Source organism: Procambarus clarkii, chromosome 44, assembly GCF_040958095.1.
Source record: "Procambarus clarkii isolate CNS0578487 chromosome 44, FALCON_Pclarkii_2.0, whole genome shotgun sequence".
NCBI classification, from domain to species: domain Eukaryota; kingdom Metazoa; phylum Arthropoda; class Malacostraca; order Decapoda; family Cambaridae; genus Procambarus; species Procambarus clarkii.
In genome coordinates, this window is record NC_091193.1 from 15,248,361 (window position 1) to 15,264,997 (window position 16,637).

At 37.1% G+C, this 16,637-nt stretch overlaps 1 protein-coding gene across 3 annotated transcripts in view; it reads right to left on the bottom strand.

The window, feature by feature from the left end:
• LOC123745281 (kinesin-like protein KIF3B) overlaps window positions 1–16,637 on the bottom strand; it is a 30,924-nt gene that overhangs the window by 7,670 nt on the left and 6,617 nt on the right. For all 3 annotated transcript variants that reach the window (XM_045725659.2, XM_069300658.1, XM_069300657.1), the window contains exons 6-13: window positions 15,839–15,991; window positions 15,223–15,385; window positions 12,656–12,788; window positions 11,014–11,204; window positions 5,135–5,323; window positions 2,320–2,517; window positions 1,986–2,209; window positions 417–522 (exon numbers count right to left, since the gene is read on the bottom strand). In XM_045725659.2, coding sequence (XP_045581615.1) covers window positions 417–522; window positions 1,986–2,209; window positions 2,320–2,517; window positions 5,135–5,323; window positions 11,014–11,204; window positions 12,656–12,788; window positions 15,223–15,385; window positions 15,839–15,991 — 1,357 coding nt within the window. The remainder of the gene's footprint in view (window positions 1–416; window positions 523–1,985; window positions 2,210–2,319; window positions 2,518–5,134; window positions 5,324–11,013; window positions 11,205–12,655; window positions 12,789–15,222; window positions 15,386–15,838; window positions 15,992–16,637) is intronic.

Below are 16,637 nucleotides of genomic sequence, written 5' to 3' on the forward strand. Positions count from 1 at the left end.
ATACAAGATGATCCCACTAATTCCTGGAACATTAACCCATGACATCAGGTATGTGTTACATATAGCACTGCATAAAAAGGAATGTTAAAGCATCCTTCCAGAGTCAATGTGCTGAGATCTCTCCACAAAAAACTAGAGCCATTTTAAGCACCTGATAGTAATACAGGTAACCTACAAACAAGGGCCCCTCATCACTTATTAGCTGGGGTACCTTGCCCAAATCACCACTTCCCCACCAGGCAGCAGCACTATGCTCACAGCAGAGTTCACTGACCTGAACCAGCAAACACACATGACCTGAAGAACATCTTCCCTTACAGATTTGGATGAGGCTAGCCCCAAGCATCGGGCCATCTTTGGACAGATGGACAGACATATTGACATTTCTCTTATAGGTATTGATATATATATATTACCTTCCATACATCTTCATCATCGTCAAAAAACGCTCGAGACAAGATTTTCCGCTTTTCCTCCGGCGAAATAAAATTTTCAATTATGAGGGCCTTCAGTTTCAGCTCTCTGGAAGCAAAATGAAACTAGTCAGACATTTGAATATATATATATGGATACAAGAATCGCTAAAAATATTCTATAAAAAATACAGCATAACATACATGAAGTGATGAAAATAAAGTACTCTCACCACTCATTACAGTATACACATGTCTAGTGTATGTAAATAAATGCTAAACAATAGGTAGGCAGGTACAGTAATTTAACTACAAAATTTCCTAAATATGAGTACATGGTGTTGATTTTGTGAGGGTTTGAAAAAAATTCTTTAACAATAATGCATCATTGCACATTCTAAACGCTGTCTGGAAAGCAAAGCGAGTCTTGGATAAGGTACTAAGGTGAGAAACAACCTGTAAGTACAATACTGGTGCGAGATTGTAATCACAATTCAGTTTAGAATGCCATGTTTGTTAAAACCTAAAGAAGTCAGTAGTTGATTCCTATAGTAAGGAATCAAAGATCACGAATGCAAATTCAAGAAGAAGAAATTGATGTCGATAATAAAATAAACTCTGCAGTAAAACAAGTAAAAGGTAACATTAACAGCACTAAAGGTAAAGCAAAATAAATTAACAAGAAATGACACTACACTCTTGTGTAAGTCAATGATGAAGAGTGACAAGACTGGTCCTGGTAGAAAGGAAAACCGAAGAATAACTGTATTATCAAAGGTTATGGACCGTACATGAAAAAATTATGAAATAAGAAAAGTAGATGCACAGAAAAGTCAGCCCTCAATCTGCACATATATGAGAGACTTATGAAGGAAGGTAAAGGACAGGTGTCCTGCAGAGCACATTAAGAGACTTTAAGTTTAAATGTGGCAGAGTCAACTGGCAGACACAGCACAGACTACTTTGAGATGAGTTAAACCTTGATGGATACTACTAAATGGACATGGTAGGTACAAGAAATGGAATTACTCCAATTTAAGGCTAATTGTAAAGTAGCAATAGTAGAAACTGCAAAGAAAAATATAAGACATGAAAGTAATATAATACATTAGCTTAACTATTAGCTATTGCTTATTAGTTTATTGAATTATTAGCTTAGAGAAAGGAAGTGGAAAAATAGAAAAAACAAAAAAAAATTGTGGTAAGTTTCACTTCTAAGAAATGTGTGTTAACAAGATAAGAGAGTCTACATGTACGAGATGTATGAGCAACCAACACGACGTGAACAATTTGGAAGTAATCCATATACATCGATCAGACATGTCAACAGCAGGTGCATATACAGCACTGCAAGAACACAAATACCTGGTAAATACAATGAAATATTGTGTACTGGATGTAGATGTGATACAAGAACAAATGTACTAAAATTATGCAATGTTGTTGACAACAAGCCCAAGAAGGGCAAACTAAAACTGGTATAAATCATACAAATTAACAAATTAAAGAATAGCTCATTTTCTAGTTTATCTTAAGTAAATATAGGAAAGTCTAATCCACAGCTTATTAAACCTTGTGAGAACATCCTGCGTGTGCTGGAGATCAACTCGGTCTCTGCAAAATTCTTCGTGTAGATCACCCATTTCCTGTTTGACAGACTGCAGCTTTGCAAACAACTTTTTCAGTTTACGAGTTTTAGCTTCAACTTCTGCTTGCAGTGAAGAAAATGTGGATGCAATCTCACCCGATGACTCCTCTTCCTTTTCCAATAATTGCAGCATTTCTCGCTCTCGTTTCTGTTTTAAACAAAAATACCAAGTGAAAAATGTAACAATTTATATTTTTTGTTAAATGATCAATTAAAGAACATTTATTAAACAGCACAACAACTCAAATTAGGACACACCTTCTGTTCCATGAGCTCTTGAGTTCTCTGTTGTAATGCTCTCTGTTGCTCATTTGTATGATCAATAATATTTTTGCCTCCAGATAGAAGCTTTGATTCCATGGTTTGTATTCGAGTCATGAGCTTCTCCTGAGCCTCTCTACTGGCTATCAACTCGGCTTCTTTATTTTTCAGTTCTGATAAGAACCGCTGTTTTTCCTGGAGAACAATTTAACAAGGTAAGCAGGTACACTATTGTAGCACAATTTAAATACTGCACAAATTAATTTCCATAATATTAGGAAGCAATAAACTGTAGTTCCTTGGAGGAACACTGTTATAGAAATAGGGATAACAATAATTATTATTATGGAACCCCCAACCCCATTGGGAAATTAAGTTGAAACAAGTCCTGCTTGGGGGTACTATTGGTAACTTGTACAATAATACTAATACAGTATACAGTAATTGATTATACTGTATGGTAAAAACAGAATAAGTAAAAAATTACAAATAAATGACACCCTTCACCACCCCTACAGCACCTTCACACACACATCCCAGGTGGGACAGAAATGATTGGGCAGATATCCCTTCACTTAATGCATCTGTTCACCTAGCAGTAAGTAGGTACTCAGGAGTTTGTCAGTTTTTTTAACCCTCCCTCATGACCAAATGGACAGTGCTCGGGAGTTGTAGTCCAAAGGGCCCAGGTTCTTTCCCAGCCGAGGCAGAAAAAATAGGCAGTTTTTTTTTAGTGCTGGGAAGATGGGACACCTCGAGTGTAGCTCTCATCTTGTAACTACACTTAGGTAATTACACAACCACCCCACACAAACCCCTCCCCAACCCTGTACCCCCCATATATACACACACACACACAACCTCTCCACACAAACCCCTCCCCAACCCTATATCCTCCCTTATATACACACATTCACACACACAAATCAAGAAACACATCAATTGGAGAAGGTGAAAAGTCATTCTACAAAATGGCTTCCAGAACTGAAAAACAAGACATGAAGAAAGGCTAGAGGCATTAGATATACCAAAACTAGAAGATAGAAGAAGAAAGAGGCAATATATTCACCACTTACAAAATAATATTGGCAATTGACAAACCTGACGGGAATTCCTGAAACTGGCAACCTCAAGAACAAGTCACAGATTCAAGCCAAAGAAACAAAGGCACCAAAAAAATATTAGCAAGTTTTCTTTCGCAAACAGAGTAGTAGACAGTTGGAATAAGTTAAGTGAGAAAGTCATGGAGGCCAAAAATGTTAGTAGGTGCAAAGCATTATATGACAAAGAGTACCGGGAAGACTGGACACCATTAGCGTAGCTCTCATCCTGTAACTACATTTTGGTAATTACAAACACACTTATACATTAAAGAAAGATGTATTCCTGAATAGAAGAAATGGTGCCCAACCACTTGGAAGATCGAGGATTGAATGCTGACCTGTATGAAGTGAGACCATCGCTCTACCATCCAGCCCAAGGGGTGTTTATCGCCCCGAGGTAGATGAACACACCACATAGTCTGCCACACATACACAAACTTGTACACAATGCTGCAAGCCCAACAAAAAGAACCAGATTAATGACCCTGGGAGGCTTGATGAGCACAGATCACAAAAACCCCAACCCGAGGTATCCATAAACACACTGAGTGACAGGAAAAGAAGGTGCCACACAACAGAACCCCAAAAAGCTAGAGGAGGAAAGTCAGTAAAGGTTAAACATAGCATGTACCCAAGTCTCAATGGTTGTGAAAAGTGCAGAAACAAAGGAACCAGCTTAGTGCCCAGAGCCAAACCCTGTTTAGGAAAAATCATGCAAGCAAAGAGCTGGCACCTGTACAACCACACGAGTTAATGCTGAGGAACCTGGGGTTTCCCAACACCAGTAGGGAAAGCACACAATGCACACAAAGACCAGAACCTTTGGCAGCAGGAAAGAAAAGACAACCGAGAATCACAGACCAGGTCCAAATCAGCAATGGAACCAACCGGTTAATCCACCAGGAACCCAAACCTGGAGAGCTGGGAAAGCAGCAGAACCTTGACTTGTAGACAAATGGCCAGGCAAGCTGCTCAGACCAGCTAGATAGAGAACTATAACCTCCAAAAATTGAGGACCACGCTTGTGTCAAAAGTTCGAGGAGCCAGAACAAGCTAAAAGGAAGAACACAAAACAGCAAACAAGACAGCCTTGATGAAAAGCAACAAGAAAAATCCGAGATGAACCAAGAGTAGGCCAAAAGCAAAATTAAAACTCAGAAAAGCTTCCCATCCCATAAGGCAAAGAGAATAGTTTGAAGGTTAAGTGAGAAGGCAGAGAAAAACAGAAGGAATGTAAGCTCAGAAGATGAAAATTAACTGCAGATCTAAAGAGACCTATGTAGGAAACAGAATGATAGCCTCTGAAACAGAGCAAAATCCAAACTGCACAACATCCAACTGAATCATATAGACCAAACAGAGCCACAATGGTGAGATCATCCCGGGACCAACAAAACCAAAAAGGAAAAGGGAGACTGAAGACGACCCCATCTTCACAGGGCAGGGGACACCACCCAGCAGACTCAAGCATTCTGAGGCCAAGAAGAAAAAACTGGGCTGGTAGAATTCAACGACAAATGTTTCACAAGCCCCCAAAATAAGAGCCATTTTTACACAAAGGCATCTAAAATATCTGCGGAAGATTTTAAATGCAGTCCGTTTCTCTTTCCCCCCCTCCCCTCCTCCTCCTCCTACTCCTTCCCTCTAGTATCAAAGTTTTCCTCAAAAGGATCAAAGAAAAAGCTTAGAACTAATAACAGTATCTCAACCTCTTCAATCATATGTTGGTCATTGAGAATGCGATTCCTTTCCTCATCAAGTTCATGCTGCTGCTGTAGTATACTCTCTTCATCAACACCCTCTTCCTCATCTTCTTCTTCCCCTTCACCATCCTCTTCAGCTCCTTCCACATGTTTCTTTTTCTTTTTCTTCTTCCCTCCTCGTTGCGTGAGTTGAGCCTGAAACAAAAATTACATAATGAAAAATAGGGGTACTGTAAATATCACAATATAAATCTAATTAAAGTACCACTTAAAATACTGACACGCAAGTGATAAATTACTGTTATTAAATAATGATACAAGACGGAGAGATCAGCCACCTCTTGGATGATGAGTCGCCAATAGAGCAAGGATCGAAGATTATTTAGTGAATCGCAAGACGTACATGGTGGCTAGCCTACATGGTGTTGGTATTACCTTAACAGATCCTAAGGAACTAAAAGATTAAGCAGGATACTATTCACTACAATACTCTCTCCAAAATTTTGCATGCTTTTTGAACAAGCACTCGACTATCCTCTCTGTACCCATACACTACTGCTATAATGAGTATATTGCAATATGGGAATGCATTTCTACAACCTTTCAAAATCCGACACCTATTGTAACATTCATAAGGAGACTGTTAAAGCAAAATAAAATGTGTATTTTCTATTTTTTAATGAATTAGTATTTTAAGGGATGATCTTGATATTAAATGGACCAATCAAAATTAAATGATTAAAATGTTAACACATTCCATTTTGACAAAAAAGAAAAAAGCTTGGGCACTCGGGAAAACTGAAGGTTAGTTCACAATGTTAACACACGAATGTCTCAACCCAAGGCACATAACTTGCAACTGTGAATACTACTTAGTCCATTGGCTGAAGCATCTCTGTTCCAGCCCCATATTTTTCTCAGATCTAAATGGGGCTAAAATACTGTAATTCACTTTCTTATTGCACTTTATTTTCAAGTGAACCCGTAATATTTTTTTCCAAGTACTGTAAATAAATTTAGAAGTCCATTTTCTTATATAAAATATGGTCCAATTATCTGAATCCATGCCATAAGTGTTCCCAAAACTGAAATTTTCCATATAAATACAATCAATAAGTACAATTACCAGAAAACAAAGAATTCACTTTACTTACATGAGAGAAAAAAAAAAAAAGAGGAAAAAGATCTTGAACAGCAACAAGGTATTCTTTTACAAATTTAGATTTACTCCATTTGATAAAGCTATTTTTGCCGGGTGAGCACTACCACCTATTGCAGTCAAAGTGTTAAAGAACAGCTCTTTTCTACTACTATATAGAATCTAAACTATAATTACTGAGGATACTACTATACAGTACAACCTTGATTCAGTGAACCTTGCTTTAGTGAATACACACTTTGCATCCTACAAAAAAAATTGCAACACACACAAATGCCTCTTGAAGTCAACCTCAGTTGCAATGAACCTCTCACTCCAACAAATCAGGGATATACAGTTCGCCAATTCAAGGTTACACTGTACATAGTAATCTTAAAATGTCAATATTGTTATCTATTTTTCTCAACAACTAAAATGCATATTCATTAGTGCATGTAAAATTACCCAAATACTGTATAGGAGGAGTCCAAAATTTAATGACTAGGGTATAGCCCCATATAGCTCGTTAAATCGAGTGGAGCACAATAAATTACTGAATATGTACCTATCACTAAAAACAAAAATTTAACATTTTCACACCATGCAACATTACTAATTACAAATCTTAAAATCTACAAAAATCCATGCACAAAATAACCTCTTCAACATTAGACCTAAACTGTATATTAAAAAAAATTGGTATACTGTATTTGTTTAGTGGTTACCTAGTAAATAAAGTAAAAGCAAAAAGAGCACCGATTAAATAATACAATTTACTCTTATCAGTCTTATGCCCTTGTTATTTACTCGCTATAAAATGTAATTTGATGTATTTAAAGTATTTTATAAAAGGTCATCAAATGTCAGAAAAATTCACACACATAGAAGAGCAAGCAAAACAAACACAAGAACAGGAGGATAATGAACAGAAACTTATCAAGGACTGAGACTGCACGCAGCTTTAGAAAATGTAGGCCACGAGAAATGACGGTTCACAATTGTTTTTACAGTACAGTATTAGGAAAAAGAGAATCATAAATGAATGATCAATGTTTTCTTATGAAAGTTCTGAAAGCAGCTGATGCACCTGAAGCACATATACATGAATGGAATTTAATTCAAAACTATACGTATAAAAGCCCAACACTTCTATAACAGCTCCACTGCAATGACAATTTGTGTCACTCAATTTCTTTCATGGTGTGCACAGTTTCTAGCTCCAACAAGTCATTTATTTTTTTCCAAACTCTGTATTCCGTCATGCAAGACCCCGTCTACATACCTTAATTACAAACACTAACATCATCTGTGACAAACAACACACAACATCCTCTTTTGTTCTTTAGCTCATCTAATTCCAGTAAGTGTTTTCCTGTATTCCAAATGATGGTGTCCCATGCAGGATCATCTGATACACATGTTATCCATGACCAGCTACATATAACACACACTTCTGTCCTCTGTTGAACAACTTCAGACTTTAGCATAACAGGTTCAACAAACTTAACTGAAACTCCAAGAAGCCAAGGAAATACAATACAATAAAGGGATACACACCCTCAGCTGTGATGATATCATCCAATCAAAATTCAGCAAGAGAAACATGATGTTATTACTATGGGGTTAGAATTCTTATTACTTACTTATTTTAAAATAAAACAAAATAGAGCTCACACTATACAAAGAAGAAAATCTAGATTATGATCTTTTCATTACTTGTGTACTTGAATAAAGAAATAAAAGACTTAAATATTCAGAATACAACATATCTAATAAGTAATTAGGCACTAGTAGAGTCGAGTAACCAATGCAAATTTCCCCCATCCCCAAGATTCTGAGGAAATGTTCATTTTGATACACCCAACAGAAACAAGACTCAATATACTAAGGGTACGACTCTGGATATCTTGTTACAATCACACACAGTTATAATAAATAAAACATAACTCTTGCAGGCATCCCCTGCAGAGGACCTTCTAGGAGAACCAAGACGCCACACACATAGCCACTGGGACACACTCTACATATACCGTGTCATTCTTTAAAAGATAATAAAGCTATACAAGTAATAAAGGTGTGCTAAAAATACATTTCAGCACTGTAAAATGTATTTCCTGATTATGTCCTAGTTATGAAAATATCCCCCAACTCTCAAATTTGAAGGGTTAAATTCATGAATGTAGAAATGTAATTCAATCTAATAACCCTGGAAAAAACAAGGAACAGAAGAGAATATGATCAATCTAACCAAAATACCGAGGACAATAGGCAAGTTGGATAATAATAGCCTCTTTAAATTGTGAGAAAGAAGGTCAAAAGGACATCAATGGAAGGTGGAAATACAATCGAGTCAATGAAATGTAGGGAAATTCTTAAGCCCTGTAAGAGTAGTCAGAAAGTGGAAGGCACTGAGAGGGGTTGTAGAAGCCACTTCCACTGACAACTTCAAGAACAGATACTACACGGAACGTGAACGTCAAGAGATATAAAAAACAAGCCCCTCATTGTTAACACTTTCGCACTTTGGTCGAGCGAGCGCCAGACCACCACAAGATGGGCCGGGCATTCCACATGAGTGTGCGGTAATACTGAAAAGTGTATACTTTTTTAAATTTTGTAACCACAATTCTCATACTAGGCTTTTCATTTTGGTATTAATGGGTTCACAATAGAATTTCCTAAAGGAGTATATGCATATAAAGTCCAAAAGCCCGGCGTACCATCCACACCAAACCGAGAAATTGGCCGCGCATTACCCGTGAGCACGCAAGAGCAATAAAATGTGTATCCTCTTTTCACTTTAGTCACCTCAATTCTCGTCCTAGGTCTTTCATTTTGGTATCAATGTATTCACTATAGAATTCCCTACAAGACTATATGCATATAATGTCCAAAACTGCGGCATGCCCCACCCGCAGCCGAGCCGAAACTAGGCCGAAATTTGTTAATTTTTGATGCACTGATGTGTCATTCCCGCATATTCGTCTAATAAATTTTTTATGCCATACTGCATCGTCCCCGCACGAAAGTGTTAATGATAGGGAAGCTCTGACAGGGAGGCTCTCTTGAATGACTCTTGGACGAATTAGAGAACCACCCAAGACAAATCAACTCATGTATGACCTATCCTGGCTGGAGGTTTAAGTTCAACACAAACGTCAACACCAGAAAGCTGTCACCAGCTATACTTTTATATAGAAGACCAATGTCCTGAATGTTTCCCATCCATCCCAATGTTGTGGACACCAGTAGACAAGTGTAACACAAAATGCTCAGTTAACAACTTCTTCAATCTGGATATGCCATTCTCGAGAACATCGCTCATTCAAGGATCGTTCATTCCTCAGTTGACTCAAATTTGAAACACATTCACCCCAGTTTCAACTTGTACCTAATATAATTATATCCTAACTTTATATAAGGAATAAACCTATTACAAAAACATAATAAACTCAATAATTAAACTACATCAGTTTCACAGGTCAAGCTCCAAATTGAACTAATTTAAGGTGACAACTCTTAGTTTATAGTATTGGGAAAACAAAAATCTATCACTAGATTTCATAAATGAACTGTAAACAAATATTGTAGATGGTACATAATAATATTAAAACAGAAAATCCTTTGAAACAATGCAGGGATTTGCACCAGTGTTCTAGTGCTCCCAGACACCTGCAAGGATCTGGGAGGCACTAAAATGCTGGTTCAAATCCCTGCATTGCTCCAAAAGTTTCTCATTTATTCATTCTGCCATTGTGATTTCTTTATTATTAAAACAGTTAACATTGAAAAGAATTGCTGAGTGTACTCAGATTATAGGGAACAATGAATATCAGTGCAGTATCGAAGGCTCTGATTAAGCAGGTGGAAAATGAATACAGTAATACTAGATTCACCTCTAATATTGTATAGTTAAATGATTAGTTCTTGCTCACACAGTAGTGAAGTGTTTCAGTGACTGGGCTAGCATGACTCAAACCAAACTTGCAGGTACAGTATTAAATTTGCCACTGAACTTGTACAAGATAAATGTCGTGAAATTCTATACACTGGCTTGCACAGTGTACCCTTGGCATTGACAGAATTGTAGTTCATGCCCAAGGGAATAAATAGTCAGTGATAATCAAAGAGATGCTTTAGCTACTATACAAAATTGATTTGAGATTGACATTTCTGATTACCATCCCGAGTTTGCATCTCAAAGCAAAATACATTACTGTTGTCGTGCCTGTAAAGAACAACATGTAACAAACCACGAGTAGAAAATAATGGAGGAGTTACATTAATCATGACTATAAGAATACTAAAAACAAAATGTCTGATGAAAATTATATCCAACAGACACAAGAGGTCCTGTAAGCTTCAGCATGAAACAATACGATGAACACTGTGAGGAAACTTTCATATACCCAGTATGAGACAATTAAAAAGCTCTAACTCGGCAATACAATATTTAGTGGTCAGGATACGTCTAGGACATAGATGTATCTGACAACATTCATAAGAACATAAACAAATAAAAAGTTGGAGACACCACAATGAGCCTGTTGGCCCATCCTGAGTAGTGCCCATCTAGATCCCACCCCCTCACCCCTATGAATCTATCGAATCTTATTTTTTATAGCTAACTATACCATTTGCCTCTTTGATGTTGGCACGTCAAAGGGGCAAATGGTGCCTCTTGCCCGTACACTGAAAATGGCAGACTGATGTGATTTTAACGAAAGCATGTTTTACAACACTCTACCTTAAGCCGTGCAAGTTCCTGCTGATATTCTCTAAGGATGGCATCTTTTGGATCTTCATTAATCTTCGGCTTATTTTTAATGTTCTTGGCACGGTTGGCATAGCGAAGGGTTGTTATTGTCTCATCATAATTGTAGCTTGCTGGCCCAATATTGGCAACCATGATAGTTTTAGAGTTTCCTCCCAAGGAATCTGAAAGATTACAAGAAAACAATTAGTAATAATCCTACCTGTATGTTTGCTTCTTTTTAATTGTCAAATTAGGAAAGGATGGTTGCAGCTGAATCTTTAAAAGAAATGAATATAGCACATTAAATCTAAACCTTTATTAACACAATTTTATTAAAGACATTCATGAATGCTTTATAAATGTTCATTCTGCTCATCAAGCTGGCCCCTATTGCATAATTTAATGCCAAGCAAATGCAGACCAGTCATGACCAGCTGCAGCATAGTATGTTAAATTCAGATTAAAATGACCAATACCTTGCAGAAATCAACCCGATACTGAATTAAGATTTTTCCTTAATACACATCCCTAGTATTACCTTCATCATGCAAATGAAACACAGAAATGAAAAGCAAAAATATAGAAAATAAATAAATGATAAAACTAGTACAGTACTTTAATATAATCCTGAGGTGAGATACTGACCCTTCCCAATACTTGGACTCAATAACATGCATGTGTATAACCAAATAAGTTTCTAAAATGTAATTACAAAATTACACACCATATAATCCTCTACTCATACCAGTCTACCTTTTAACTATTAAATTTGTTTCATTAGCATTTAGACTTAACTGAAATGACGTGCATACCATGGCCTGAGAGAAAACCAGCATAAGGCAAGAGGGAGGTGGGAGTGGTATGTGGTGTGATGAGGTGAGGTGAGATAGATGGTGGTATAATATGATGTGGAGTGAGTGAAGGTTGTATGAAGGTGGTAAAGTGAGATTATGTGAGGTAAGAAAATGTAAAGCATGAAAACTGAGCCAACTGCACCTCCCTTTCAGAAAAAGGGAAAAACTAAAAGCAAGCAGAATAAGGAATGATAGTAAATGTGAAAAATAAAGACAGAAAATAAAAAAAAACATGCAAAGAAATAGGGACAGAAGTAAAAAAAAAAAAAAAAGGAGAGCATTTAGATATGTACTGCAAAAGGCAAGAATGAACAACAACAAAGCCAGAAAGATCTAAGGTTCATTTTGAGCATGTTGAGTAAAAAGTTGATTCAATAATATTGCATCTATAGTGTGTAGAGATAGGAATTATATATTATTTGGGAAGAAAAACCTATAGGATGATTCGAGTCCCCGACATGACAGAAAACGGTATTATTCGTGTCGGCAAGTTTAACACTTTTGCTTTCTTAAAGTCTCTTATTAAGAGTACTGCCAATTTCTCCAAAGTCTCTAAAGTATTGGAGAGGGCAAAAGGAACAAGAAAGAGTATCAACACCAGCAGCATTGAAAGGAAGAGAAGCAGTGTGAACCAGATTGCTACACAGTGTGTTAGTTTGTCGAAAGGCAAGTTTTATATCATCAAGATGAAGAAGGGTATTAGTTAAATTTTTAAGTTCAGTTAATGGCATATATATATTGTAACCCTGAAGTCACTCAAAGACAGAAGTGATACTTGCCTTGCAAGAGGCGTGTGAGTTTGGAATCTCTGTAAGGAATGTGAGTACTCTTGCCATCAACTAATGCAGATATTACATTTCCCAATGCTGAGAGAGACAAATTAATTTTCGTGGCTTCTTTTAGTCTGTCGCCCTGAAAAGAAGTTGGTAACAATATACACTATGTTTCTAATATATCATATACAGTACTGTACTGTATTTAGAACATTTCCCTAATGAAGTTCGTATTTACACATGACAGCATCATAAAATGTACTTCTTTGTACCATCTTTCCAATGAACTGTCACTTCCACCAAAAGATTAAAAAGAGAATACAGCAGCCTGGAGCTGTACATATTTAATCACGACACACACACACACACACACACACATACATAGGGGCCTCGTAGGGGCCTCGTAGCCTGGTGGATAGCGCGCAGGACTCGTAATTCTGTGGCGCGGGTTCGATTCCCGCACGAGGCAGAAACAAATGGGCAAAGTTTCTTTCACCCTAAGTGCCCCTGTTACCTAGCAGTAAATAGGTACCTGCGAGTTAGTCAGCTGTCACGGGCTGCTTCCTGGGGTGTGTGTGTGTGTGTGGTGTGGAAAAAAAAAAAATTAGTTAGTAAACAGTTGATTGACAGTTGAGAGGCGGGCCGAAAGAGCAAAGCTCAACCCCCGCAAAAACACAACTAGTAAATACGCACACACACACACACACACACACACACAAAAAAAAAAAAAAACCTTTCCCACACACACTAGAAGCCTTTCCAATAGCAAATGGACTGCAAGAGCTGCACAAAGCATGAACCCACTATACAGTGTACTCAAACTTCAAAGATACGAAAACAAATCAATAACTGAATTTAGTCTCGAGTCTGTCCAACAATTATGAACAGTACATTCCTTGTCAGTACATACCTCCAAGTTTTTAAGCAAGCTCAAGCTGTCTCTCTCTTTCTTAATCTTTGCACCATGGTGCACTACACACAGGGCAATATCTCTGGCTGCTTTGCAGAGCAGTTTAGTCGAGTCAACTGCAGGTGAATAATCAGATGCATAACCTTCGAAAGATCAACTATCTCAATACATTGTTCTCATCAGTGTCTTCTTCCTACTTCTGTGCTCATGGTTTCTGTTGGTTTATTCTCACTTTCCCCATCTGCCGTTTACCAATGATTTTCCAGTACAGTACTGTACATTCTCCCAAACTTGACATGTGTCAAATTTGAAGTGGTTGCATCTTACCAAAAGTGCATGGACTTAGACAACCCATATAACAAGCGACGCTGATGCTATTAGTCAACGGAGGTTACCTTGAAGTTACCTTGAGGTGCTTCCGGGGCTTAGCGTCCCCTTGGCCCGGTCGTCGACCAGGCCTCCTGGTTGCCGGACTGATCAACCAGGCTGTTGGACGCGGCTGCTCGCAGCCTGACGTATGAGTCACAGCCTGGTTGATCAGGTATCCTTTGGAGGTGCTTATCCAGTTCTCTCTTGGAGCACCAATATTGTGGTACTTTTAATTTCACTAAAGCATTGGAATTTTGATTTTGTCAATAATTTCACAATTGTGGTGCATTAAGTTTGAGGACAGGTTGTTTTGCCTGCCTGCGGTGTCAGTGCATCACACTTGGACGGATCTCTTCCAGGTAACCTTCTCTTCTGGATGACCTGCGATGACTCTGTGGGGGTCCTCATCTACTTCCCACCCTCCAGTAACAAGGATTACACTCTGCAACTCAAGCGATTCTTCACATGGTTTTCTGTTTTGCTATAATATCTCACTTCTCCTATCATGCTCATCGTGAGAAGCATCCGAGTGACATAGTTCAAAAATTAGGCTCTGAGTGAATATGACAAGCTCCTTTCTGACCAATGTACCATAATCTAATACACGCAATTTTTCTGTATGTAGTTTTTTCTTTGAATCAGCCACAATGAGATTAGCCTTAAGGCAGGGAACTGGATGTTGATATAGACATTGCTATCTGATGGTAGTTAAAGATAGCATGCAGGTGAGCTAACAGATGGTCTGCAAGAGCCCTATTAAGGGGGTCCTCGTAATGCTAATAATGACTTGAAAAGGGTTGAGTGCTTTTGAGTATACTTTCAGTCCTAGCCAACTGGACATTAGAAAAAATCCCTAATGTACCAGTGCAGACTGATGCATACTGACAGACCCTGCACTGACTGTCATGCTCCACTTCACTGGGAACAGGATAGATCTTACTTAGGTGGAATAGCTCAGAAATACCATTTTGTTGATGCTCAGTTCATAGCTTAAACTTAAAATGTAAAAGTATTTTGTTTTAAACTTGCAAGAATATGAAAAAGTCATTATCTACACAATTCTTTGCACACCTGCAACTGACCTTAATTAAAAAATTGCATATTTATCTTGTAATTACCTGTACATGCATTAACTGCCATATTATAATGCTTCATGTTTTCTACTTATGGAATAACAAATTACAAAATATACTTCCAAGCAATTACATCTCACCAAAATTTAAATTTATGAATATATATAAAACACAGTCAAATTATGCCATAACAAACCAAAGCTTTGGTTCCATTCACTCACCACAGTGCCAGTTTTTGATTGCCGTTCAGATCCTGCTAAGTCAACGAGGTTGAGTTTCCCAACTCTTATACGGCTTTTGCCTTTTTCATCAAGATCACTACATTCTATGGTGATGATGAAGATGGCATGTGATCGAGAGCTATGGAGGTTCATATTTGTTGCCCTGAAATGGTAACTGATTTTGATATTTGACAACATAAAACAGCACTTTTATAAATACCCTGTGACTTAATTTTTCAGTACAGTATAGAATATCATAACTACTTAATCTTAAGCCTTTGATCATCTGAATAAATAAGAATAAGGTCATAAATTAAGTACATAAAGTATATACATATAAATCAGTAGACCTACAGTTATAAGAACAATTGCTTCTACGAAGTTGAATATGCCAGTCACGTACAATTAGCTCCAAGTTTATGACAAAATTACTTGAATAACAATACAGAGCACCCATCAGTGCAAAACACTGATAATTTCATATTGATATATTGTATAATACCCTCAAGATGAGGACCTAATGGTGCACAAATTTCTTTCAAGTTCCCCTTTATATTAAATACTTAACTTAAACCGAGTTGGCAATGTATGAGACATTATAAAAAATTATCCTTACCCAACAGCTCTGTTTTGGTTCCCAACTGTCATGACGTGCTGGATCTCGTTAACACTTTTGCAGACAAATTGTTGGAGATCCTTAACATACACCCCAGTGTCTGGTCTCTCCTTAAGCTCTAATCGTTTTTTTTGGTCCTTTCCAAGTAGATCTCTAGAGAATGTAGTACAGTATTTGTTATTCTAGGTTATCAGGTGTTTTAATTCGTAACTGATAAAACAGCCTATGAATACAGTATTTAACTACAAACTTCTTTAAGAACATCTTTATCACACTATTAATAATTTTATAGGTCAATAATTCTGTGTTATTAATTTTTCATCTTCTTTTCATATAATTTCTTTAAATTCTTCCAACATAACTGGGTTGCCATCCCCTAAAATTGGGATAGGAGGGAATGAATAAAGTTAACCAATACGTTTTGATCATTATTAACAATGAAGATGACAAATGATGATCAATGACAACTGATAATTAATGAAAAAACCACAAGTACACTAATGTTTTTAGTCTGCCAGACTAGATTTTTTAAATCGGCACATATGAATGACAAAATTAATTAGCAGCTAACTTTCATACAGAAATACCCTGACCTATATTATCTATTTTCTTTCTGAAAAACATAGTTATTTGCTAACCTAAATAATTTGTTTTGCCTATAACCAGCCTTTAAACATCTTACTATCATTCTTATTCAATGACTAGCAATCAATTCTAGTCAATCACACACCACCACAGTTCATATAATTCTTACATATTCACTAATTAGTTTTGCTCATATTCAAAACCAGTCTGTTCA